A 27587-nucleotide genomic window follows, 5' to 3' on the forward strand; every position below is an offset into this window, starting at 1 on the left:
CCACTAGATGCCGGTCTTCCAGTCCTATTAATGTAAAAACACAAAAGCATTGCTTCAGCGTGTATGCTACTGCAAAACAACTTTAACAAACTAGATAGACGAGGATATTTTAAGACAGCCAGACAACAGCAAGATAGTTTGAGCAAGTGTAGTAATTTCAGCCTTAAATGCAGATAAATACACAAATAAAACAATAAATCAGCAGTCAGTCACTTAAATAGCTCTATGAATTGTGATTTTTAAATGCAAGTACTTAACTTTTGCCTGGATGGCACGTGTTGCAAGGAAATCATTTCAGAGGCATAGGAGAGGACATCAAGCATTACTGAGCTTTGTGGGAAATGGGTCATGAGCTGCGCAAACATGACAAAATTAGGCAGGCACTTAAAACACAATAAACTGTGTGGAATTCCTTTATCAGGGCCAAAATTGCAGAAATGCAGGAATTAAGTACCAGCAACAAATACAAAGTAGCAAATTGCACAATAACACTGCTAGTAAAGCTTCTTTAAAGTGCAGTTGTTAGCAATCCACAAACAGTACATGCCACTTGAAAATTATTTAAAGTGCAAAAATTGGTAGATAAAGTAGTTAAATGAAGCAAAAAATAGTAAGCTAAATCTTTTCACCAAGGATGGCACAAAATTAATTCAGGACCCTCTCAGAGTGCAGCAAGGATCCCAAGCACATGGGAGCTTTCTCAAATTCACAATTTGTGGTAAGGAAGGTTAACTCGAGCAAAATTGGTTTGTTGAATGCGCTGTCAGTATTGTGGATCTGCCTAAAAAATGGGTGAGAAAAGTACTTAATTACTTTATACAGCTGACAATGGCAATCAAAGGGGAAGGAAGGGCCTGTGGTTCATAAATACACAGAGTAGTAGAAAGTAAGTTGGGGGAGATGAGCAGTTTTGATGCAGATGCGGATACAGCACAACTGGCTTAATGTTTGCAATGAGACAGATACTTGAGAAGGAGCATATGAGAAGGTCCCAAGAAAGCTGATTTGTGCAGCCCTGCGGTCGTTCAAAGTTCCAAAAACTATGTACAAGTGCAAACTGTGCAAGTCCAAATGACCCAAATTTGAACAGTGTTCAGTCTTACAGAGGGGTTCCCAGTGGGAGTGGGTGTGCATCAGGGGTCAGCTCTGAGCCTGCTTCTGTTCAGACTGAAGATAGACTACATTAGTAAACAGGTCAGAGGGAAAACATCAACGAAGCTGCTGTATGCAGAAAATATGGCTTTACAGGCAGACAGTGAGGAAGAACTTCAGCAGTGGATAGGGAAATGGAGTGCAAAACTGAAGGCACATGGGGTGAAACTAAGTACAGATAAGACTGTTGTTGTGTCTTTCGGCTTTTCCCGGTTAGGGGTCGCCACAGCGGAACTCCGGTCCGCTAATGATTGGCAGTTGATTTTTACGTGCTGAGTTGCCAGCCCTAACGCACAACCTTCAATGAAGGTACGCCCCTTCACGCATGTCTCCACGCAAAAGACGCTCTAGCTGAGAGTCGAACCGGACAGTGTCTTACTGTGAAGCGACAGCGCTACCTCAGCACCACCACCGCAGATAGTAGCAGCAAATCGGGGAAATCAGAAGAAGCTGAAAATTGAGATGGAAGGGAAAATAGTGGAAGAGGTTAATATTTTCAGGGATCTAGGAGAGGTGGTTGAGGAGAAGGGATGTCTGAATGAGGAGGTCAAAGCTAGAATCAGAGGGGTTTCAACCAAATGGCACAGTGTGTCAGAGGTAGTCTATGACAGAAGAATGCCAAAGAGGCTGAAAATTAAGGTGTACAAAACAGTGATGCAACAAGCACTTCAGCGTAGTATAGAAACCTGGGCAGTAAAAGCAGAGCAGTTGAGGAAGCTAGAGATGATGGAGATGAAGTGCCTGAGGTGAGTGTAGGATGCACAGTGTGGGACAGATGAAGAAATGGGGACATACGAGCAGAAGCCAAAGTGGCTCCAATTGCAGTAAAGTTCAAAGAGGACAGATTACAGTTGATCGGGCACTTGTGAAGGAAACCAGAAGACAACCTGGTGAAGATGATTTAGGACATACAGGAAGAAGGTAAGAGGAAATGAGGCATCCATCAAAGAGCTGAATGGATTGTGTGAGAAAATACCTGTGACAGCCAGGCATGAGAACCAAAGATGATAGGAAGATGGCATTGAATTAGGGAGAGATGGAGACAAGAGACACACATCACAACCTCATGTAGAAAATGGAAAAAGGGTGATTGATGACGATTATGATGATGATTGCCATAAGGGGCAGAAGGCAGAGACTCTGGCTTTTAAAACCTAAACAGGAAAAGGGTGGTGGGAGCGTTGGGGAAAAATCTGTGAAGAAAATCTGAGCGGCTGTAAGAAGCCTGACAAGTCACATGTCACAGTATTTCATGTCTTTCTGTCAGCAAAAATGCGTATTTGACTGAAGACTTTGACATCCATCCAATTAGTGTTTCAGATCATACATTGATTAAAACCAAGATAAAAATGCTGGGCAATGAAATAAAAATGAGTCATTGGTGCTTCCCCACCTACCTGTTAAAAAGAGAGGAATTAAAGGAATGGTTATTGGAAATTATTTGAAAGTTATTACAAAATTTAGAAATGTTTTCAGAATTGTAGCTAGTGGGTGAGATAAAATGGAGTTTAAAAATAGGGCAGAAATAAAAGAGAAATGTACAGTTAAGAAGTAATAGGAATTAGTGGAGCTGACAAAGGTTAAAGTATTGCAGAATAAGGGGAATCTCACAGAACAAGAAGCGTAACTGTAGAGTGCTAAAGAGAAAATAGACAGCATTTGGATAACAAGCATGAGATTAGAAAGATCGTTTGTAAGCAACTATTTTCTGATAACTCCATAGTACAAAAACTTTTAGCATAACAACTTAGGCAACAGAAAATAGAAAGGGGTCATCCCCAAAGACAAGGGAGCCTATAACAAGAAAAATAACCAGAGAACCTATAGAGAAATTAACAGATATTTTGGAAATTTTATGAAAATTTATGTAAAGCAGAGGAATGTGGAAATCAAGAAAGAGTATTTATGAAAGACTTAATTAAGACACGGTTAGAAGTAGATTAGGCATAACAGCTAATAGTTAAGATGGAAAAAGATGAGATAAAAACGGCGTTGTATAATCAATCGTCAGGAAAGTCTTTTAGAAGCATACCTCTCAACTGGAAAAATCAAAAATCTGGACAAGGCCCATAAAAAATAGGTACAAATCTGTATGCTGTTTAACATACAATTTGCATATATACTTATGTAACCACGCCCACCCCAGTGGAATTGTGGGATACCAATTTTCAAATGCAAACTGAAGAACAGACAACCAAAATATAGCACCAGAGTCCCCCTGCAGCCATTTCAATGTCCCATTACTTGGCTGTTTTGCCCCATTTACCATAAACAAATGTACATACTGCTTTACTTCTAAAGTGATTATTTGGATTTTATTTTTACATTTTATAGCACAGTGCAAAAACACTAATAGACATCTGCTAAACAAAGCAATACTGTTAAACAATGACAGTAGACTTAGCATTAAAACTTTTCTGCTCTTGAACCTCACATTCATTGAAACACCATTGAAACCCACATCCAAAGAAAATGCATCTGGCCAGTGGTAGATAAAGATTACCTTTGGGCTGTTTTCAAATCATAGGCCCCTTGCACACAAAGCAATAAACATGCATGTGTTCTTTGATACACCTTCCTATTATATTCCTTGTATAATACAGCACACTTGTTAGACTTGGAGCACATTTTAAATTTATTGTTTGAACATTTTTCCAGTAGGCAATAAAACAAAATGCATGAACCAATAATGACAAAACTGCTCAATTCAGAACATTTCCATCATAAAAGTCTGCTCGCGCACACACACACACACACACACACACACACACACACACACACACGCATGCACACACAGTGATACAAGTCTGCACTGTTTGTTTGAGTGATAGTGTATGGTCTGAATAAAAGACATATTATAATGATGTAACTGCATTAATTTATTTTCCGTGATGAGTTAAAAAAATACATAACCATTTTCAAATCTGAATATTCCCAGGATGAGAGAGTAGGGATGTCATAAATGTCAACATCTTGCTTCATTCAGCTCTCTTATGTGAAATATGTGGTTCATCAAACATAAAATGCTTCCAACAAAAAAGTTAACAGCACATCAGTTTCATAATCCATAGCAGATTAAACTTCCTCATGAAATGAATAAAGCCAAAGAGGCGTATGCTATATTGCAGAACAGTTTGTTTGAATGCAGTTCATGAAGATCTGGAGTAATAAACCAAGCTCTCCACAGTGACTTAATGCCAGGATCAGCTAATCTCAGACAGAATCCTTTACAGAAAAGCTGCATTCTTTCCTGTGGCAAATAATATAAATAGACCTTATTCATGTCATAGATGGATGATGTTCACGCAGCACTCTTCTGCAAGTCCATAAAACACACAAAGCCACCTCCTCTGCAAGTCCATAAAATGCAAACCTAAACATAAATCCACGAGGCAGCAGCCGTAAAGTAAATTTGTGAGCAAGCCCATTAAACATAAATTCTAAATCTGACACACACTGAAGCCAGCCACAGCCATCATAAAAGTAACTACCTCCCTCTGCAAGTCCATAAAAGTAAATCCTGAGCAAGCCCATAAAATGCAAACCTAAATCTGCGAGGCAGCAGCCATAAAGTAAATACCTTGTGAAACCAGCAGTTGAAGGTAAAGGTTGTGGAAACCAGCAGCACCATTCCGCACACTGAAGCCGCTTGCAGGCTGCATCTGCAAGACAAAGTAAATCCATGACCCTCGTGGCTTGGAACCAGCAACACCATTCTTCTACACATTCCCTATTTCCCTTTCCCGTGATTCCCTTGTGACTAATACACGCACTGCTCAATTCTGACAGGCTAGCAGGCTGTTTCATGAAGCTGATGTCATCGCGCAAGTGATAACATCAGCTCAAAGCGCCATACATTTTTTTTTTAAATAAAAAGCCAGGAAATTCAGAAATTAAAGGGTGCCACACAGGAATCATGGCACCCCATTATTTGGACCCTAAAACTCGGTAAAAACTGAGTAATTTGGTACGGTTGGGAGGTATGTTTAGAAAACAGATGGTATTTCTGTGGAAGTTTGGAAGTTAGAGATGAAAGTGATAAAGATCTGAAAGATTTTAATCAACAGTATTTTAAAAGTAGGGGAGGCACCAGCATCTTGGAAAGAAAGCCATGATGACTGTATTACCCATAGGGGCAAAAACCTTTCAGATCCAGATTCATCCAGACCCATTTAAATTTTAAACCATGATTATGAAGTGTTTATGTGTATACATGATAAATGTGGATCATTGTGTTTCTGTGGAGGAAAGAGGGAAAAATTTGACACCATTAATAGAAGAAGAATGATCCAGAAGGAAGTAAAATATAAGAAATTACTGCTTGTCTTAATGGGTGTTGATGCAGAGAAATCATTTGACAAGAGTAAGCTGGGATTTTATGAGTAGGCCAATGGAAGCATTTGCATTCCCTGACAGAATAATAAGGTTAATAAGGAGGCTGTATGAAGGAGTGGAGGCAAGAATTAAAGTGAAAAGTTTCCTCTCTGAAAAGTTGTTTAAAAAGAGGAAACAGGCAGGATATCCTGTTTCCCCTTTGCTGTTTGCTTTACATTTATACCTATTGGTAAAGAAAATAAGGAACTCAGAAATTCAAGGATATAATGTGTATGTTATTCTAGGAAAGTTGGCCTTATTTGCAAATGGTATTCTTTTTTTTTTTTTTACCTGATCCAGAAAAGGACCTCTCAGTATTGTAGATAATTTTGAGACAGTTTCAAGTCTTTTCGGGATATAGAGATCTGAATTAGTTGTCTTCATTTGATCTTCAACCTGTGGGTTCCCAGATCCATATTGGATCTGACTCTGCTGCATATCCAGCATCTGATCCGAGGTCAAAGCGCCTCCCCTTACCCATTAATAATCCTGTCTCCTCCTCCTTCCTTTCAGATCTTGTTTGCCGCCTGTGTGTCTGTATCATGAACAGAGCTCTCTGCATAAAAGGTTTGCTACAGATGGGACTCTTGCCTGCCCCCTCTCCTTCCAGAGTGGAGAGCACTCGGTCCTTTTTCACCCTGACTCCTTCTCCGATCTGGCCTTGGATCCGAGGACTCTTGGTGTCGAGGGGCCAGCACCCACAATACTTTGTACCTCGACACCGGCTGCGACATTGAGCGGGTCAGATCTGACAAGCTGTTGGAGCCATAGCCTCTGTGTCAGATCCGAGGGGTTGGTGTCGGCTCCGTGTTTGTCAGAGCGCAGCCTTCCTCTTGGTATCTCAGTGCCTGGGCACTTGGCTCCAACTCCCCCGTCGTGTCAGAAGGTGACTGCTCTTATTGTCCTGAGGGGGATTTGATAGACGCCTCTGTACAGCCACAGGGGTCCGAGAAATTACGGGCCTCGCGAACCTTGCCAAAAGCTAAGTAAGCGAGTCATCCAACCTGTACCCTTAGACCACTCCGGATCAGGTATTTATTCCAGGTTATTTTTGGTGCCAAAGAAAACGGGGGACCTAAGACCCATTTTGGATCTATCCACCTTAAACCTGTCTGTGGCCAAAGCAAAATTCTGGATGATCACTCTTCAATCTATCCTGCCCTTCCTGCAGGAGAACAATTGGATGTACTTGATCGACCTCCAGGATGCGTACTAGCATATCAAGATGGGCAGACGCTCTCAGAAGTTTCTCTGCTTCTGGCTAGGAGCTAATCATTGTCAGTTCATAGTGCTCCCCTTTGGTCTCACCAGAGCCTCCAGGGTGTCTACCAAACTGATGTCAGTAGTAGCGGCTCACCTGAGACTCCAGGGCATTCATGTATTTCCCTACCTGGACAATTGGCTCCTCGCTGCTCCATCCAGGGATCAACTCTGTCAAGCTATGGATTCTTTTCTCCTTCTGGCCCAGAGGTTGGGCATTACCATCAATCTAAACAAATCTCTGATCCCTGTACAAACCTTAGACTTCATAGGGGCGTGATTAGACACAATTTGAACCAGAGCGTTTCTTACTCCAGACGGAATATGCAGTCTGAAGCTACATATCCTGTGCATTATTCAAACTCTGCTTCCGACAGTGGAAATTGTATTAAGGGAGTTGGGGTCCATGGCGGCCACGATCAGTCTCTTGCCCTAGGCACATCTTCAAATGCAAATCCTTCAGTGGACCCTTTCAGTACAATGGTCTCTGTTAGACCTTCCATTGACTCACCCTGTCTAAATCTCTCAAGTGTGCAGGGACTCCCTTCAGTGGTGGATTCATTTGTTGGATCTGGTTTGGGGACGTCCCTTTCTCCCACCTTTTCCCACAGCCACTGTGACTATGGACGCCTCCCAGCTGGGGTGGGGGGGCACTGCTTGGGAAGGACAGTTCAAAGCATGTGGTCCCCCTATGAGACCAATTTGCATATCAACGTCCTGGAGATGAGGGCGGTGCTTCTAGAGTTGCAGGCTCTCCATGCCCATCTTCCTTCAGGAATGATTGCTATCCAGATAGACAAGATGTCGATGGTCTGCTACATCAACAAACAAGGGGGAACCAGATCATATCCCCTGTGTCGCAAGGCCATGAGAGTGTGGGAATGGGTGATCTCCACCAGCCGTTTTCTGGTGGCAACGCACATTCTGGGGAGGCCCAGCATTCTAGCGGACAGGCTCAGCAGATCCATTCTGATACCTCTCAAGTGGTCTCTGAATCCCTCAGTAGCGGAACAGATCTTTCACAAGTTGGGTCAACCTTTGCTGCGATCTGTTCGGCTCTGTCCAATGCAAAATGCAGCAAGTTCTTCGCTCTGAATCCCCTTCTTGGGGAACCCTCCAGAGACACTGTGATTCATGCTTGGCCCTCAGTCTCCTGTATGCTTATCCTCCTCTTCACTTAATATCAAAATTTCTTCAGAAAGTTCGTAGGCTGGGGAGCTTGGTTATCCTCATTGCCCCATTCTGGCCTTGCCAGGTCTGGTTTCCCTCTTTGAGGTCTCATCATGTGGTGGTTCCACCATGGACATTGGATCCAGTTCCAGATATCCTATCTCATCCCTCAGGGATTACCCATCCAGACCTAGACAGTCAAACTCACTGCTTGGCTGATTCAGTTCCCATGATAGTCAGGACTCCCAGATTATCTTCCCTGTCAAAAGAATTCTAGTAGCGACTCATAATTCTTCCACCAGAAAAGTGTACTCCAGCAAATGGAAACATTTTTCTAGCGGGGCCTCTCGGCGTGCATTAGATCGTTTCACAGCTCCAGTTCCTGTGGTGGTCGAATTCTTATTGGGTATTTTTCAGCAAGATGGTAGTTTTCTACTTGCTGCAATTTCTAATTATCATGTGGGGATATGATGTCCTTAGCATCTTCAAAGCTTTGTAAGGCCTTCCTCAAATGTACCTTTCTTCTTCATCCCCTGATAAAGGACTCTACACCACCGTGGGAGTTTACCCTAGTACTTCATGCCTTAGTCTCACCTCCCTTTGAACCTACAGCTTCAGTGGATATGCAGTTTCTCTCCTGGAAGACTGCCTTTCTGATTGCCATTATTCCGCTAGGAGAGTTTTGGAACTTCAGGCTTTATCAGTCAAAGTCCCTTATATGATTTTTCATAAGGACAGGGTGTCTTTGCGTATTAATCCATCTTTTCTACCTAAAGTAGTTTCAGAAGCAAGCATTAACCAGGTAATCAACCTCCCAGCCTTCTTTCCAAATTTTCAAAACAAGGGAGAATACAAATTGCATTTACTAGATGTGTACAGTTATGTTTTTACTTGCACAGGGCAAAAACCTCTCATAAATCTGACCAACTTTTCATTTCTTACTCCAAACCCCTTTTTAGGGAAATCAATTTCTAAAAGTGACCATCGCCCGTTGGATTTCTCACTGTATTATTCGGCCGTATTTAGCCATGGGGATTTCCCTGCCAAGTCAGGTGAAAGTGCATTTCACCAGGTCTGTGGCCATGTCAGCGGCTTTTTGGTCCTCATCCTATACCTTCATCTCACATTATAAATTGGACAGTGTATCCAGGAACAGGGCATTCTTTGGCTCTGCCGTGATCCGGAATATCCTTCCATGAGGTTTCCCGCGTGTCTGGTAGCTGACAACTCTGTCCCACAAGTTGAAGATCAAATGAAGACAACTATTTCAGATAAAGAAGTTATGTACTCAGCATAATGTTCCATCTGAGTAGTTCTTCATTTGTCTTCAACCATTCCTCCCTCCTTCGGCCTTGTGTGAACTGCTGGTGCCTCCTAAGAATAATGGAGGTCACCTCCATAGTGTGTCTTTTATTCTTGTTGTCGTTTTCTGGTACGACCAAGTCTCTTGTTGGATTGGGTGATGGTACTGTATTGGGTAGCAAACTCGATCTGAAGGGAAGAAGGAGACAGGAGCTTTATGGGTAAGGGGAGGACCTTTGAGCTTGGATCAGTTGCTGGATATGCAGCCGAGTCGGATCCGGGAACCCACAGGTTGAAGGCAAATAAAGAACTACTACTCAGATGGAACGTTATGGTGAGTACATAACTTCTTTTTAATGAAGATGAATGAAAGACTATAGCCATACATTATTTACCCACACACAGATTAGTTCAACAATACCCATATTTACAGGGACAATATAAGATAAAGTGTGTAGGAGTTTGGATTAAAAAGTTTTTGTTATGTCAACTAAGGATATGTGGGAAAATACTAAAGAAAAAATAATACAAAACACAAGCAACTGGAAGCTCTTGTGTAAGGATAGTAAGATACAAGCAGTAAACATGTTTTTAGTCACTTTGGATCAGGCATATTTTTATCAACCATCGAAAAGTTGTGGACAGTAATTAATGATGAGTTAAGGAATTTATCTGGGAGGGGAATAGGTTGATCCTTCCAACAGAATATATATATATATAACAAAATGTTATAATTTAAAGTAGAAAGGGATAATGATGAAGCGGGAGGGGGTTCAGTAAATAAGAAGAAATTGGGAATTTGGATGCAGGTCCTTAAGGAGAATAACATCCATACAAAATATTGTTTCATAAAGTAGCAGTAAGCCAACAACAGTATGGAAAAAGGAAATTTTAACAGCAATGACTTCTAGTAGGAGTACAGAAAGTAGGCAAGAGAGAGCTGAAATTTACTGAAGAAGACTGGCAAAGAAACCAAGATGTCAGTAGCAAATAACTAGAGAGGGAAAGGTAGTAGAGTGGAATGTGGCCAAGAAGACATTTGGACCACAGGCTAGAGATTGCCTTCCCTGCCAGGGATTGATATCAGAGAATAGGCAAAGAGAAAAGGATAGTTGGATCCTAAATGAAAGTCCTGTTCTGGTAGAATTTTTAGTTGAATCCAGAACAGAAGCTGCTGTTAAAAAGGGATAGTTAGTAGAGCATACAAAATATTACCCAGTGACTTTAAGAGCCAGTCAGAGGAAGTTAGAGAAGACTGAGAAGAGAGACTGGAAAAGTGATATAAAATTGAGCAATGGGAGGACATGTGTATGTCTCCCATATTTGCAACAAAATCCTGAAGGTTTAGAAGTTTTGCTCAGAAGTGTTTGCATATGCATTAATACTTCCAAGTAGGCTTCAAAGATGTTTTCCCTCAACAGGCAGCAGATGTTGTAGGTGTGATGGGGAAGAAGGAGATAGCTTGGAAATTATGTTTTGCAAGTGTAATGAGCTGGCAGATTTTAAAAATTCCCTACAAAGTACTCTGAAGGAAGTATTGGGTGAGGAATTGACTGTAAATAAGTAAGTTATTCTGTTGAGCTGGGACACAGGAATTTGAATTGCCTAGACATAGTAAGACATTGTTAAATTAAATTTCTGTTGACTACTGAGAATTTGAAGTCTAAACCAACTATATTTGAAGTACTGAATATTATAAAAGGCAAGAACTGGAAGAGGGATCTTTAGAAAAGGAAAGGAGCAAATTGCATAGAAGTAAATGGAAATTGTGGGAACAACGTGCAGAATAATGAGGAGGAGTAAGGTTTACGGGAAAGCAGGATTGAGTAAATTATGTAATGTTGGATTGATTAAAGTTAGTAAAAAAAGAAAATATATGTGATGTGCAATGTGTGTAAAAGGAAAAAATGTTAATCTGGTTTTCTTTCTTTTCTCTTAATGTATGTTTGCTTGTGACTTAAGCAGTAATTTAATAAAGGTGATTAAAAAAGAAAGAAATCAGTATGCTGAGTGATTTTTTTTCTTCAACTAAGCAAGAAACTGCGTAGTAAAAATGTTAATGTAACTGTAAATGTTATTCACTGTTAAATATTAATACAAATGTTAATGTTGTGTCTTCCGGATTTTCCCGGTTAGGGGTCGCCATTTAATACAAGTGTTAATATAAAATAAAGTCAGACCAAAATGACATAGGCCAAAACAAAAAACAAAATAGTGTTGCCTGTCATAATCATGAAGGATAAATGAGCTGTAAACTGGGCTGGTTTCATGATGATTGTTCAGATGTTTGAACTTTGTAGATACTGTATCCACTGCATGACCTTAACTATTATCTGTTTTTTTCCCTATTTCACAGATAATAAAATATCCACTTCATGCTATTATGGAACTCAAGGAGTACCTCATAGATGTTGCATCCAAAGCTGGAATGCACTGGGTGTCTACTCTTTTTCCAACACACCACATCAATGCTTTGATTTTCTTTTTCATCATCAGCAATTTGACCATTGATTTTTTTGCATCTGCTATCCCTTTAGTCATTTTCTATTTGTCTTTCATTTCCATGGTTATTTGTACATTGAAAGTGTTTCAGAACAGCAAGGCCTGGGAAAATTTTCGAACCCTGACTGATTTGCTACTTCAGTTTGAGCCAAACTTAGATATCGAACAAGCTGAGGAGAACTTTGGCTGGAATCACTTAGAACCATACATACATTTTTTGTTGTCTGTATTCTTTGTAATCTTTTCCTTTCCTATAGCAAAAAAAGAGTACATACCATGTTCTGAACTGTCAACTATTTCTATATTCTTTACAGTTACAAGTTATATGAGTTTAAAAAGATGCGCAGAGCCATATACTCAAAGAGCACTTCTAACAGAAGTGGCATCTTCACTTTTTACCTTGTTGAAAGCTTTACCTGAAAACTGGACTATTCCAAGGTTTTTTGGCATAAAGTTTGCTAGTATTTCTATAGGTAATTTCTGTATGCTGAATATAAGTGTACCATGCATTTTGTATATTTACTTGTTTTACCTCTTCTTTAGAATGGCACAATTAAGAAATTTTAAAGGTTTCTACTGTTACTTTGTCCCTTATCTGGTGTGCTTTATGTGGTGCGAACTGTCAGGTGTGCTACTAAAAGAATCTACTGGTATAGGCCTCATACGAGCATCAGTGGGCTATTTTTTGTTTCTTTTTGCCTTGCCAATTCTGGCAGTAGGTATTGCAGTGATGTTTTTAGTTCAGTTCATCAAGTGGTTTCTTGCTTTGGAGCTTATTAAAATTATCGTAACTCTTGCTTTATTAGGCATTCCGATTTTTCTTAGATGGTGGACCAAGTCAAAGCTCACTGTAGTAGGTGTGATAACATCTTTGTCTAAGAGCTCTATTGTCAAGCTGATTCTCGTCTGGATCACAGCCATTGTACTTTTCTGCTGGTTTTATGTTTACAGATCTGAGGGAATGAAAGTGTACAACTCTACTTTAACATGGCAGCAGTATGGCTTCTTATGTGGACCTCGTGCATGGAAAGAAACCAACATGGCTCGAACTCAGATCCTTTGCAGTCATCTTGAAGGACACAGGGTGACATGGACTGGAAGGTTCAAGTATGTCAGAGTTACAGAAACTGATAATAGTGCAGAATCTGCAATAAACATGCTTCCATATGTAGTTGGTGACTGGATGAGATGTGTATATGGTGAACGTTACCCACCATGTGATCCCCAGAATGTTACCCTGGAAGAAGAAGAACTTTGCCAGCTTAAATTTCTCACAAAGCATGAGTGTCATATTAAGAAGTTTGACCGTTACAAATTTGAAGTAACTGTAGGTATGCCTTTCAATGCTATAAATGGAAACAAAACTATTGAAGAAGATGATGCCACAAAAGATATTGTGTTAAGGGCAAGTAATGAATTTAAGAAAGTGCTGCTGAATTTACGAATAGGAAGTGTGGTAGAATTCAGTACTATTCTAGAGGGCCGTTTGGGTAGCAAATGGCCAGTGTTTGAGCTGAAAGCCATACGTTGCGTGAACTGTATGTTTAAACTTTCTTCTGCAGGAATGCATGTGAAAATAGAGTATGACTGGAGAAGTACAATGCATCAAGCCCTTAAGTTTGCATTTAATTTCTTTTTCTATCCATTCTTATCTGCTGTGTAGAATAAGAAAAACACTGAAGTTATGGTACCAAAGATTACTTGATTTCTTAAAGTAACTTCTTTAAGCACTATTTATTGCTGTTTATAATTACTGTGCCCGCATAGTTATTGCACTGTAACTACTGACTTAGCAATGACACATCATTTTGCTTTTGACAGGGTTGGTTCCCAGTTGCATTTTCCTTGTTTGAGTGTTACTTGGTACCATAAGTAGTGTGTTGAAGAAATTGAGAGTGGATATTTATGTTGGTTTACCACTGCATTTCATTGGTACTAATGGAAATGTACATTTTTCACAAGGACAGTTACTTTTTTTTTTACAATGGATTTGCTGCTAGCAGTATATTTAATTTCCTCCTGGAAGAGCTGAATTAGTCTAATCAGTCAGTATAGTTGGGCACTCAAGTAGTGGTCACATTTGACGTGTTGCAGTACTGGGGTCAAGTCCACCTTTCCTTGTGGGATAGTTAAGTATACCAGTTTAGAGTGTATTCCGTTTCACATTTTATGCCTTATACTGTGTTTTGGTGACTAAAGCTTGGGGAGTCTGTCATTATGTTGCACAATAATGAGCAAATTTCACAATGTTTGTAAACAGCTCCATTGCTTTCACTTGGAAGTGTTGATAACAGGGTGCACGATATTCTGTCAATCTCTGTAAATGTCATAAGTAAATTTATTTTTCTGCTAGGTATTTAGAAAATTCACTTGCAAGAACATTTGCCAAGGAAATGCACATTGGTTTCTTGTGGTTTGTCAAATCAGCTAACTGCTTAAGCAAAAACCTGCTTAAGGCAATATCAGTTTAAAAGAGGGCAAAGAATACATTTGTGTTATGCAGGGCCAGACATGGCCTCCCTGCAGGGGCTTCATCCTGTACACTCGTTTACTTAATATAACCAATTCCAGTGTCACACAACTTTGGATCAGGTTAGTAAATCATGCTTACATGGGTTTAGCATAGTCCATCTTTTTGACATTTTCTATACTTTCAATAGAAATTTGGTACATTTCTCTCATTAACAACAAAAAAAATAGGTCACCACTGGACTGACTTTATTGCAGGATAATCAGGCCTTGAATGTCAAACAGTCACAGTGCATTTTGGATGAATATATTTTGTATGCTTAAAGTGCCTTAATTATGAGCCTTTTCTTTGTGTTTTTATTTATTGTTCAAGTCAGTAAAACAGTTGTGCTATTTTGATAGTGCATCAATCTGGTGCAAGAATTTCTTCTGATATTTTAGTGGTAAGTAAATGAGAATTAAATTTCTTACAAGACATTTGCTGCTTGTTGGAAATCATACTTCTGAACTTCTTTACTCAAGAAATTTGGCTGAAGCTAAAAATAACGAGGGGTCATAGGCCTAAAATAAGGTACAATTGTTAAATATTACAGTAATTCATTTAAACAGTTGATGCAGTAGCATGCTTTGCATCAACATGCATTTTCTGAACAGTAAGAAGTATGAAACTGTGATGTCTGGCATTATTGACTGACTGTAATCCTCTGTAATTTACCAGAAAATCTGGGGCTTTCAGCAAAATCAGGGACAAGTTGATATGTTTGTTTGGAAATTGTCATTCTGGTGTACTAACTTGAATCACCAAATATTGTAATTTTTGAATTAAGAAACAGGTACAGTAATTAACATTTTTGTACAGACATCAAAAGAAATCGGTGCTTTCTTTAATTAAATTTTAAGACAAGCATTTTTACATGTGTCACGTACCACAGAAATCTTGTGATTTGGAAGGTCTTCATTGCTCTCTATGTGGCTATATAACGTGAAGGCTAAGGGTGCTGCTACAAGTAATATAATTTAATAATATTTTTAATTCTGTTTTATTTAATTTGCAGTATTTGTAAATGACTTTTTGTACATGTTTTCATTTCCTAAAAACATTTACTTCACAGATTCTTGAAAAAACACGATCATCACTGTGATGCTAGAGCTGTTATATGGATATAGTTATTGTGAATTCATGTGGTTGTTCATGTAGATATGCATAAAAAGAGCCAGGAGGTTCATCAGTGAGTGGAATGCTTTTGGCTTTGTTGGGGCATTTTTTTTTTCTTTTGTTTTTAACAGACAAATGTCGCACTAAGTTGCTGTATGCCTGTATACTGAAGAAAATTGCTACTAATGTACTTTAAAAACAATGTTAATGTAAGTTATTGTACAGTCGTGTCACTGGTTTTCTTGAACTGCATTTACCTAGTCTAGTTCCCTTTTTCCCTGATTATGATTTTAAATGTATATGTTTCAGCTAGAAATGCCACCATAACCTATAATGTATTTTGTTATACATATTGTCTTGTATTCACTTGCCACATTGTCCTACGAAATATCATCTGTACCACCTTTCACAATAAACTTTGATATGTTAAAATAAACTAACGCTGCTTCACAAAAAAAGGAATAAGAAATGGAAAATATGCAGTGTGACACTGTTACCCCTTATAAGCAGTAATCTGAGAAGTGGTATGCTAGCAAAAAAAGATCATTGGACTGACTGCAGAAGTGAAATTGCCTGATTTGTGAAATGTTTTGCGGGGTGTTCAACAGAAGAATAAATAAGTATGCCTTTCTCTGGTATTTATCTGATACTGTGTTCATGATCCTGCCATACTGAAGTATAACATCACCGCAAGTGTTGATGCGCAACAAGGCACCCCTTTACTGAAATAAACTTATTTAACTTTAGAACCAAGCAAGCAAATGAAGTACAAGTAATATTTGTGACTGGTGTGTGTGTGTGTGTGTGTGTGTGTGTGTGTGTGTGTGTGTGTGTGTGTGTGTGTGTGTGTGTCTGTAATATAAAAGGGTGCACTAGAACACTGATTTAGCATTCTGTATTAGTTAATATTGTGTAATCAACCCAGATTAAAATTCTATGCAGAGGATGGTATTTATTTTGTAAATCCCTAATGTCGGAGAAATCCTCCCTGCAACTGTGATGTTTGGCTGACACAAATGCAGTCTATGTGTATCTTGTAAGTGGGAAAACTGATGCCATTGCTTTGGGTAAGTTAACTTTCATATTCACTTTCATGAGAATAAAAGTTAATTCTTCTAATCAACAAAAAAATAATCTAGCCAAAAGTAGTTACTGTTCTCAGCATGCACTACCTCTTATGCTAACTTCTAAGTGTATAACTTTTCAGACTGAACTGCCCATAAACTAAACTCACTAATCATGCATGGGTTTTTAGACCTCTGCCAATTCATCTCTCCCTTTTAGCCATTCACTTCTTTCAACATTTGAGTTAGGGTGCATTTAAAGTTGTTTATATGTTTCTGTATCAGTCCAGTTTTGCTGAAGAGAAGGACCAGGACTGGTAAGTAGCCCTTCAGGATAAAGCAGTCATTATTGAGGAGCCTGTTATTTTAGCCAGGATAGCATCATCAGAAAGGAATGTGTGACTTTCAGTGCTGGTTTGTTAATAGGGTAGCCCTTGTAGTTACAAGTTGCTGCCATGACTTTTTTTTTTATTGGCATGTGACTTTTTGCAGGTCTTACATGCCTTTAGATATATCAGTTTTATGATTTAAGTAGTATTACTATATCTGTTCTCAATTTGTAGTGAGTTTGATGCTTGGACCCTTAACAGTAAGGACTCCTCAAACCATTTGAGTTAGGTAATCTTTATGCAGTGGAGTACAAGTAATGACCTAGTATGAGTTTCTCCCTCATTAATGGAAAGACTAATGCCATCAGACATTAGGACCGCTTATCAGAAACCTTCCCAGGTTATGAAGTCCCATCCATATACCCATAATGCAGTGCATGGTACCTTCCTCTCCAGATCTGTCTTGCACCATTGCAATAACCAGTCTTAGAGAAGTAAAACCAGGCTAACTAGCTTGATTTTTGTGGTAAAATTTGTCAAGAGCTAGTGAGTACATTGTTTTATATATCTTTTTTTCATGGGTTCATAGGTGTATACTAGGCTAACTACCACCAGGGCCTTTATAAGTTTAGCCATGCAACCCAACCCATTTGTGTCCCTGTGTATCATGGGTGTATTATGACGCTTCTAGAGATTATTTGAGGAGTATGTTTGGACATCACTGTCTGCCTTTGCCTATCAGAGACATGGGGGCCAGCCCTAGGGTGGATTTCTGATTTTCCATACATTGGTCAAGGTTACTCTTAAATAGAATTAGAGATGGGACTCTGCTTCACATTAATGGGAAGCCTGTTCCAGACCATGGGGATCTTCTGAGACACATATATCAAACCAATGTCTTATTTATGTGACAAACAAAAATTTAAATCCTTCTATCTAGTAGTTCTGATGCTGTTTGTTTTGTGGATGTGCAAAAGCTCCATCAGCTGGATCCAAGGATGTCTAGTATACCAAGCATAGCTTGCCTCTCAGCAACCTTTAAGAGACAGCTTATAGAAACATGGCTTTAAGGCGATCCATACAGGACAATGCATTAATACCCTGGATTCTCCTGGTACTGTAAGCAACATTTGTGGGCATTCCAACTATTGCATATGTTTAATCAACTGCATGCCAAAGAGAGTATTATACTCAATGGGTTTGAAAAGGGTCATATAAAGTAGCACTATGACTTCCTTGGTCCTGAATGCCATGCCTTTTCTTATAAGTTAAGCAGTATAGATTGATTTTCTTATTACCCTGGCCAAGTGTTGGCCAAAGGCTAGATTACTGTTTATATATGTTCCCAGATTCTTGACTACCAGGTCAACTCTTAAGGGTGTTATATCTATGGACTAATGAACTTGGGTGGCAGTATTTCCAAAAGGCACAATAATGCATTTCTTGTCATGAGTTTTAATCCTTGACTTTGGGACCAGTCATTTGTCTGTGTTAGACTCTCTTCTGAGGTGTTTGTGTTATGGGGGGCATCTGTGATAGCTCCCAATTTGCAGTCATCTTGCGAACCTGGTCAGCCAAGGGCCCTTGAGATTAGTCTTTACTTCTGAGAAGTAGATGCCAAATAGGAGCGGTCCCAACATGGAGCCCTGAGGTACCCCACAGGTGACCAACCTATTAGAGGAGGTGGTCTCACCAATCCTGACTTCCTGAATCCTGTCTGTGAGCCAGCTGGCAGTCCAGTGAACTATGTAGTTGTTAATGCCTAGTTCGAAGAGTTTGTCAACTATACCCAAGTAGAGTATTGTATTGAACTCATTTGCCAGGTCCAGGTGGGTGGTACCCACAGTTTTCCCTTCATCCCTTGTCTTTGTGACCTTCTTAAAGAAGCCCATCAGGTTTAATAGGCGTGACCTTCCCATGACAAAGTCAAACTGGCATGGGTCGGGTACCTGAAGGTTGCCTATGTCTTAGTTGATTTCCATGATAATTCATTCCATGGCTATGCATATTATACTAATCAGACTAATAGGTCTGCATTTTCTGGGGTTGGTCTGTGGTCCACCCTTGTGAAGTGGGAAAACTGTTGCAGTCTTCCATTGTCATGGTGCAAAGCCTGTAGTTGAAAAGTGACTGAAGTGGTCCTGATAGGCCATGTTTCCAGTTGTTTAGGAGGCATCCCACAATATTGTTGGGGTCCACTGAGGCTGTGTTTTTGGCCTTTGCAAGAGCTAGCAGGACTTACTTCCTGTTAATAGTTGGGGGGATGGTTATGCTAGTAGGTATTTCATGGGAAGCGGTGGGGGTTGAAGTTTAAGCTGAATTAAGTCAGCAAATTTCGTTTCTTGCTTATCTAACTCAGTTTATTTGACAAAAAAGGTAGTAATTAAAGAAAATGATCTATGCAACAAAACATACAGGCAATGTAAGTCACAAGAAACTGGAAATGGCGAGATGGTGTTGCACATGGACTGGCCACACAGCCTCTCCTGATAGTGAGGAAAATGGTAAGAAAATGATAATTTCCCTTTCCACTACGATTCTAAAACTTTGTTGATGGACAGTAATATTAAGATAGTTGTCTCTTATCATAGATAAGAGCTAGCTGCTGGTGGATGTCTGCCATTCTGACCACATTTCCAGAACACAGAAAGCATGATAAAAGTTCACTGGTGGATGAAAATGTTAAATATTTGCGTTAAGAACCCAAATACTGATTTTTACATTAATCTGTCTTTGGGTGATGTCAGAGGAGCAAACTAGCTCCTTCTAGAAACACCCTACAGGGTGCTTTAAAGATTTGGCAAGATTATATTCCCCATACTTTCTTTGCCCATAATGCTAGATGAATGTGTTGCAATACCAACATGATATCCTCACAGATGAGATGGCAGAAACCACTACTGATGTTACCCTGAGACTGTTAAAGTTTATTCAGACATCTCTTTGACATGCTATTAAACATGGTTGCAATGCCGTGAGTGTCTCTTGTATTTTGCTGTGTTTGTCAATTCAGGAACCATTCTACCGTTTAAATGAAAGGAGATGCACAAATACTTTGACTTCTTCTTCTTTTGGCTTTTCCCAGTTAGGGGTCACCACAGAAGATCACCTGTCTGCTCATGATTGGCAGTGGAGTTTTACGGTGTCAAGTTGCCAGCCCGACGCCCAACCTTCCACGGAAGGCACACACACGCACACACACACCTAGGGCCACATACTTTGACTAAACTTAAGAAATCATTTGCGGAGGGTAATATTCTCAATGTCATCACAAAAGCTGGATGTTTCAACTTCAGTTCTACAGGAATTTACCAAAAATGTTTTTTAAAGAATTTTAGAATTGTGGAGCCTCTGGGGTAAAGGACCTAAGCATGCGCTTCCAAAAGGAATGTCTTGCTAATCAGTTATGTTAGAGATCTTTCAATAACCAGAGCATTAGCTCAGACACAGGAAATTGAGGTCCCCTGCTTAGAGCTTAGCAAAGTTCATGACATCATGTCACACAAAAGATCAGTTAATACATTTGAATGGGTCATATGATAACACAAATTAATCATCTATATCAAGTTGTGAAACATGTTTTTTTTTTTTATTTTAAGAAATGTATGCACTTCATTTGCTTCACAATCACTTGCAGAACTTGGCAATGGTTCTATTGGTGTAATCTCATTTGATATTAGTGTTGACACCAAGACTCTTGCAGATGTTGTGAGCCTACTACTTCTGTGAGGAGAAAGGAAATATAAGTGAAACTCATGATTTAAAGGAGACATACAGGACTTTGTGTCATCTATTATTATAAGTGGGAATTTAATCTGGCAAATACAGGACAGCTGAGAGGTACTTTGGAGAGGTATGTAAAATCATGATGATGTGAATATGGTGTCATGGGGTCTTTATTTTTTTAAGCAAAAACACCTTTCTTTAGTTTAAATAAGTAAATGTTGAGCTTTTAAGTAGCTCCCCTACCCCCTGGTAAATCTGCCACTGCTGATAATATTTCTGAATAGCAGAAAATAGCCAAACTTTCTTGTCTTACTGGCATAAGGGTATAAGCACCATAACGTTTAAAAGAATTCTACCCCAGAAAGATATCTTAATTTGCCTTGGAAATCACATTATCAGCAGTGCATGGGCAGTACTCTGAGTTACACTTTTTTAATTTCAAAACATAAATAGCTTAGATGATGAGGGTGTAGACATTCCCCCCTTAAAATTAGTGAATTAATAAAATGCATTTCTCTCTGTTCAAGAATAACACTGATTCCTCTGATTAGTCTTATCCTCAGACCAACATTGACAAACAAAGCAATGGGACGGGCAGATGCCATATGAAAAACAATTGAACACTGTGTCAGAAATGAATATAGTATAAATTTTGTTGTCCATTTCTCCAAAACTACCATAACTCTGTCAGGACTTTGAGTAGCTCTGTTAAGAGAAAGTTCACATGGACACCCATACTGCAGGTATGCTTATTTTTTTCCTTATTGTTATTGCTCACTCCTTATGTCTCAGCATGCTATGAGCTCATGGAAAAATTTCATTTCAGTCCTGTAGTATGTCCCACGATGATGTACTCTCATGAAAATTACATTTCTACTTCCCAACATGCTGTAGGTTGATGACGGTTGTATTTATGAAGTCTTGTACATGGAACACAGGAAATGCCAAAATTATTAAATCTACAGCTAAGAGCATAAAGCAGGTCCCCCTTGTGACCTAAAAACACATTGGTTAAACCATTGCCCATTGTGAGTTTTGCATGTGAAAATCTGAAGCTTGCTTAAGTCTACTCAAATGGTCTCTAATCTCTTTTTCATTGTCTGGAGTAAACATGCAGTGTTTTGCCCCACCATGATTCACCTTTTACAGCCAGGATCAAATCTAATTGCTTCCTGTTATGGAAAATTGCTGTTATTTCTACTGTGATCTTATTCATACTATGGAAAGTGGTATTACTAGGAACCTCCAATAACTTTAACTTCCATATTGTTTTTGGTGTTCCATACCATGGAAAAATACCTGTTCCTGATATGTCATCTCCTAAATACATGTACGCCAACCCTTTAAAAACAATTTCTTCTAGATCATGATGATAAATGCAGATGTTAAGTTGTCAATCTCGCCTTCATTCTTGCTGGATGGGTTCAGAGCCGAACCTCGGCCCCGACTCGGCCTAATACCAAAGCTCGAGAGCTATTTTTCACCGGCTTGAGGCTATACTATGTCCCATAATGCTAGGCATCATATACCCAGATCTCGTTTGCCACTTCAGCTACGAGGTTGCGTTTTCACCGGCTCCAGGTAGTATTTAAGATTTTTTGATATTTATAGTCATTTTTTGATATTTTTCCCTGAGTTTTTTCCTAGTAGTGTTAGTAGTCTCTCGACTAGTCTTCTCCCCCTTTATTAATAGTTTTCCCTACTCTTTCCACCCTTTGTAGTAGCTTTTTGTACAGGTTCCATTTAGTGTGTGTGTGTGTGTGTGTGTGTGTGGAATTTTGTTTTGTTTTACTATAGTAAACTAAATTTTTTTCTGTGAGTGTCTTTTCAAGTATTGTGTGTGTATCGGTTGTGTCAGTTTACTTGTCTAGACCTTTTTGTCCCGTTCCTGTGGTATCATGTCTAAGGATACCAAGATATCGGGATTCAAGAAGTGTGACTCGTGCTGTCAGAAGATGTCTCTGACAGACGGTCACACTTCTTGTGTGTATTGTTTGGGCCCTCTGCACCTGCAGGACTCTTGTTCCATCTGTCATGCTTTTAGCCCAAGAGTCCTGCAGGAACGCAGAAAGAAGCTCATTCTTAGGGGCTTATTAAAGCCCGAAGGTTCTCCTACCAAGCCTCTGCCAGGAAAACCTTCTAAGCCCACCAAACCGTCAGGTCCAGAGCCAGCGCCGAGCTGACTTTCTTCTGCCTCGTCTGTTCCGGCTGGAACCGATGCATCGAGGCCTCAGTCGGCTCCAGCCTTAGTGTCGGAACCATCTCCAAGCCAAAAGCGTTCCCGATCTCCTTCATTGGAGTCGGTCAGGTCGGCTCCAAAGTCCCCTTTGCTGTCGGAGCGGAGCCATAGGTCTCACTCCTCGGACCACGACCTCGAGAGGGTAGTCAGTAGGCTTTTGAAGTCGCAGGCGCTCGCCCAATTATTGCATAGCCCGTCTCAACAGACAGCGGCTTCCCCAACGCCTGCTCCAGTTCCTCCTCCGACTATTCCTTCGAGCTCGGAGCCGGAGGCCATCGGGGCTGGTACCGTGGGGGCGTCAGAACCGATTCCACCCTTATTGGTTCCTTCGTCGGCTCCAATCCCTTTATTGGCTCCGTCCTTGGAGGGATCTGGGTGCCAGGACTCCCTCGTCAGTTCCGATGGGGCGAGTGTCATCAGACCCTTGTCCGACCCTGTTCTCCCTCTCGGAGCATCGGCGCAGGTGAGTTCGGCCTCGGAGCCATCCCTCTCGGTGCCGGGAGGAGCTCTCATCTCTTCAGAGCTGGGTCCCTCTTCTCTGCCTGATAGGGGCACCTTTGAGGTCATGAGGAGCGTGCTGGCTCCTATACCGGTGCCACGGTCGGCCCCATCGGCCCCTCCTTCCATGGTGCCTGCTTCAGACTCTGCCTACCCTCCCGAACCCGAGCGTGGAGAACCAACGCTCCAAGTCACCCCATTGGGCATATCCTCCTCTTCTGAGGCCTCCCCTGATCCTGTGGGGGAGCCCCTCTGAATAGGACATGTAAGAGGAAGCATGTGGACTCCACGGAGTCAGTGACATCTGACACCGACCTGGATGATTCGGAAGGGTCCCCAAGGTCCCCCTCTGAGGACGTCTCATTTTCTGACATTCTAGTGATCCTTAAACAGAGGGGGAACTGGTCTGCCCTCAACCCTTCCGAGGACGAGTCGGTGTACCTGGATGCGTTCGGTTCTCACCCTTCCACCTCCTGGGTGTCCCCGCCTTTCGACCCACTCATGGAGGTGGTGGCTCAGAAGGCGTGGACGGCTCTGGATACTATGGAACCAACTCCCCGGAGGCCCACTAAATTTATAACAGCCCCTTTGGACAAGCAGTTTTTCACTAAGGGCGTCCCCATTGATGCCATGGTGGTGGCGGCGGCCACTAAGAAGGAGTTGGTTGACCCTTCAGTTCCTGTCCATCCTGCTAATAAGGAATCTAGGACTATGGATAGTCATGGCAAGCGGATGTTTTCTTCAGCGACCTTCACCATGCGTTCACTGAATTATTTGTGCCATTTCACCCATCTTCATAGAGACCTTCTCAAAGAACTAGGTGATACCTTACAGGACCCATCAGCTGCGGGGTCTCTGGAAAAGATCAACTCCCAGCTGGGGACCCTGAACTCTATTGTAAACTCCTCCATGCGGCTCATTTCTTATGCTGCCGATGGATTAAGGCTGCAAGCACGGGTGTTGCTCTAAGGAGACACGCCTGGATGCGGCTTTGCAACTTTGCTGACCCCTTCAAGGCGTCCTTCACTAACACCCCCTTTGACAGTTCTGCTTTGTTTGGACCTCAAGTGAAGGATACATTGACCAGGTGCGAGCAGGAAGGCAAGACTCTCTCTGCTGTGGGAGTCTGTTTTTCCACCCCTTCTAGACCATACCCTAAGGGTCAAAAGGGTGGAAAAATGTGGTTCCGGAAACTGCAGGGAGTACTGCCTGACGCACGTGGTAAGCTTCCCTCCAGAGGCAGAGGAGGGAACAATAATAGGCGTCACCCTAGGGGCAGGGGGGGTCCGCAAAATCAGGGTAGCAGAGAATCTTTCTCTGACAAACCCTTCCAGCACCCCTGAGGAGCTGCCCAACTGTCCACCTTCGGAGGCAGTCGGGGGAGGACTATCACTGTACCCAGAAGCCTGGCATTCCCTCACGCAAGACAAATGGGTATGGTTGATCATATCCGAGGGTTACAAAATTCCCTTTATTCACACCCCGCAGCAGCCAAAAGGGCCCCTTCCAGACATTCCACCTGGTCTGAGAGATCAAGCAGCACTAGAAATTTCAAAGCTGCTAAGAAAAAGGGCCATCCAGCCAGTCCCAGCAGACCAATAAGGATCTGGAATCTACTCCAAGTTCTTTTTGGTACCAAAAAAAACAGGGGACTGGAGACCTATTTTGGATCTCAGCCGGCTGAACAAGTCAGTTCAAAGAACGAAGTTCCGGATGGTCACGCTACAGTCCATTCTATCCTTTCTGGGTCAAGACAATTGGATGTGCTCTATAGACCTTCAGGATACGTACTACCATATCAAGATGAACAGGTGCTCCAGAAGGTTTCTCCACTTCCGGATGGGAGCCAGTCACTACCAATTCAGAGCCCTGCCCTTTAGCCTCACCACAGCCCCCAGGGTGTTTACCAAATGCATGGCAGTGGTTGCGGCTCACCTGAGATGACAAGGATTCCAGGTGTTTCCATATTTAGATGACTGGCTCCTTACTGCCACCACCAGGCACCAACTACTCCAATCCAGAGATTACACTGTACAAACGTGCAACGCGCTAGGCATCTCTATAAATTTCGAAAAGTCTGCCTTGTCGCCTTGTCAGTCTATTACCTTCATAGGTGCCGTTTTAAACATGGTGGAACTGTCAGCAAAACTGCCTACACAAAGAGTTTCAGACATTCACAGCCATGTTCAGATTCTATTACAGGAGAGCAGGGTCCAAGCCAGATTTGTTCTAAAAACACTTGGTCTCATGGCAGCAGCAATCACTTTACTGGTCTCATGGCAGCAGCAATCACTTTACTCCCACTAGCTCGTTTTATATGTGGATCCTACAGTGGATGCTGTTTTCCCAGTGGTCCTTTCAGCAGCTCCCCATGTCACACAGCATTCTAATCACTCAGTCCTGCAAAAGACACCTCTCTTGGTGGATGGTCTCCCCTCAGGTACTCCAGGGCAGACCTGTTGTTCTTCCTCCTCCTGTTGCCACTGTGACAACGGATGCCTCCCTGATCGGGTGGGGGGGGCATTTTCAGGGCAGGACAGTCCAGGGCACTTGGCAACCCTTCGAATGCCACCTGCACATAAATGTCTTGGAAATGAGAGCGGTACTTTTAGCGTTGCAGGCCCTTCAGGACTCTCTACCCTCCGGGACTATTGCGGTTCAGACAGACAATATGTCTGTAGTGTGGTACATAAACAAGCAGGGCGGAACCAGGTCCTACCCCCTATGTCGAGAAGCACTCATTTTTTGGCAGTGGGCGATCTCTTCTCAACGGTTTCTGGTGGCAACGCATATTCCCGGGAAGTCCAACGTCATAGCGGACAGGCTGAGCAGGGCCATTCTCATGCCCTACGAGTGGGCTCTCAACCAGCTAGTAGCGGAAAAAATATTCAGAAGGTGGGGTCAGCCTTGCTGCGACCTTTTTGCAACCTCTCAAAACAGCAAGTGTCAAGACTTCTTCACCTTCTTCCCTCTCCCAGGTCCCCCCCCAGAGATGCTGTAGTCCATGATTGGCCCCGGGGTCTTCTGTATGCCTTTCCCTTAATTACTCAGTCCAGAAAGCAACTGCCTTGAGATCCAGAATGATCCTCATTGCCCCTTACTGGCCTCGACAAATTTGGTTTCCGTTCCTGCAACGTCATCTTCTGGAACAGCCCTGGCATCTGGTCCCAGTGCCAGATCTTCTGACCCATCAATCGGGCGGGATGCATCAATCCCTTCGATCTCTCAACCTCACAGCTTGGTTGCTCCACTTCCAACCCTAGCCAGGCTTCCTTTAATCTCTCAGTCAGTTTGTGACATTATCCTCGCTTCTCACAAGTCTACTACTAGAAAGACTTATGCTAGCAAATGGAAGCGTTTCTCTGTTTGGGCAGGGCAAAAACAAGTGGACCCCTTTACAGCTCCTGTCCAAACAGTTCTTGAGTTTTTGGCAGAACTTTTTCAAATGGGCTCTTCCTCGGCCACCATCAGAGTCCAGCTGGCGGCTATTGTAAATTTCCATGTTGGCTTGTCAGACTAGCATTATGTCCCACAAGCTTTGCAAAGCCTTTCTAAAAGGAACTCTCTTACTTAGGCCCCCGGTAAAAGATCCTCCCCCACTGTGGGACCTAAGCTTGGTACTGTCGTCTTTAATTCTCCTTCCTTTTGAGCCAGCGGCTTCCTGTTCGTTAAAATTGCTCTTGTGGAAAACACTCTTCTTAGTAGCCATCACCTCAGCAAGAAGGGTGTCGGAACTTCAAGCACTTTGTGTTCGCCCTCCTTACCTTGTTTTTCACAAAGATAGAGTCTCACTTAGAACTAATCCTTCTTTTTTGCCCAAAATACTCTCTGAGAAAAATCTGAATCAGACCATCGATCTTCCTGTCTTCTTCCCAAATTATACTGATAGAGCTGAACGAAAGTTACATTGTTTGGATGTTCACCGTCAATTACGTTTCTACCTGGATAGAACTAAGCAGATGAAATCAGACCAGCTCTTCCTGTCTTACGCAGAAGGGAAGCAAGGCCTCCCAGTTTCCAAAGTAACCTTGTCCAGATGGTTGACTTCTCATATCATGTTAATTTATCAATTGAGGCATAAGGAGCTCCCTACTAAGCCTAGAGTTCATTCAACCAGAGCACTAGCTTCTTCAGTAGCTTTTCAGGCAAGGTTGCCAATGGATTCCATATGTGCAGTGGCCACATGGGCCTATTCTCATACCTTCATTTCTCATTACAAACTGGACATGGCCTCCAGAAGTCGGGCTGATTTTGGTTCCACCGTACTCAAGAGTCTGTTCCATTGAGCCACCCAGGACTAAGGTGCTAGGGACGCTGTCCCATCCAGCAAGAATGAAGGTGAGATT

General features: G+C 41.6%; 1 protein-coding gene across 3 annotated transcripts in view; it reads left to right on the forward strand.

Moving 5' to 3' along the window:
* Positions 1–16032, forward strand: part of WFS1 (wolframin ER transmembrane glycoprotein) — a 1039913-nt gene extending 1023881 nt beyond the window's left edge. For all 3 annotated transcript variants that reach the window (XM_044062607.1, XM_044062609.1, XM_044062608.1), the window contains one exon: positions 11615–16032. In XM_044062607.1, coding sequence (XP_043918542.1) covers positions 11615–13423 — 1809 coding nt within the window. In that variant the 3' untranslated portion in view covers positions 13424–16032. The remainder of the gene's footprint in view (positions 1–11614) is intronic.
* The last annotated feature ends 11555 nt before the right edge of the window (positions 16033–27587 follow it).

This window comes from Protopterus annectens, chromosome 2.part1 (genome assembly GCF_019279795.1).
Source record: "Protopterus annectens isolate FY-2018-M chromosome 2.part1, PAN1.0, whole genome shotgun sequence".
Taxonomy (NCBI): domain Eukaryota; kingdom Metazoa; phylum Chordata; order Ceratodontiformes; family Protopteridae; genus Protopterus; species Protopterus annectens.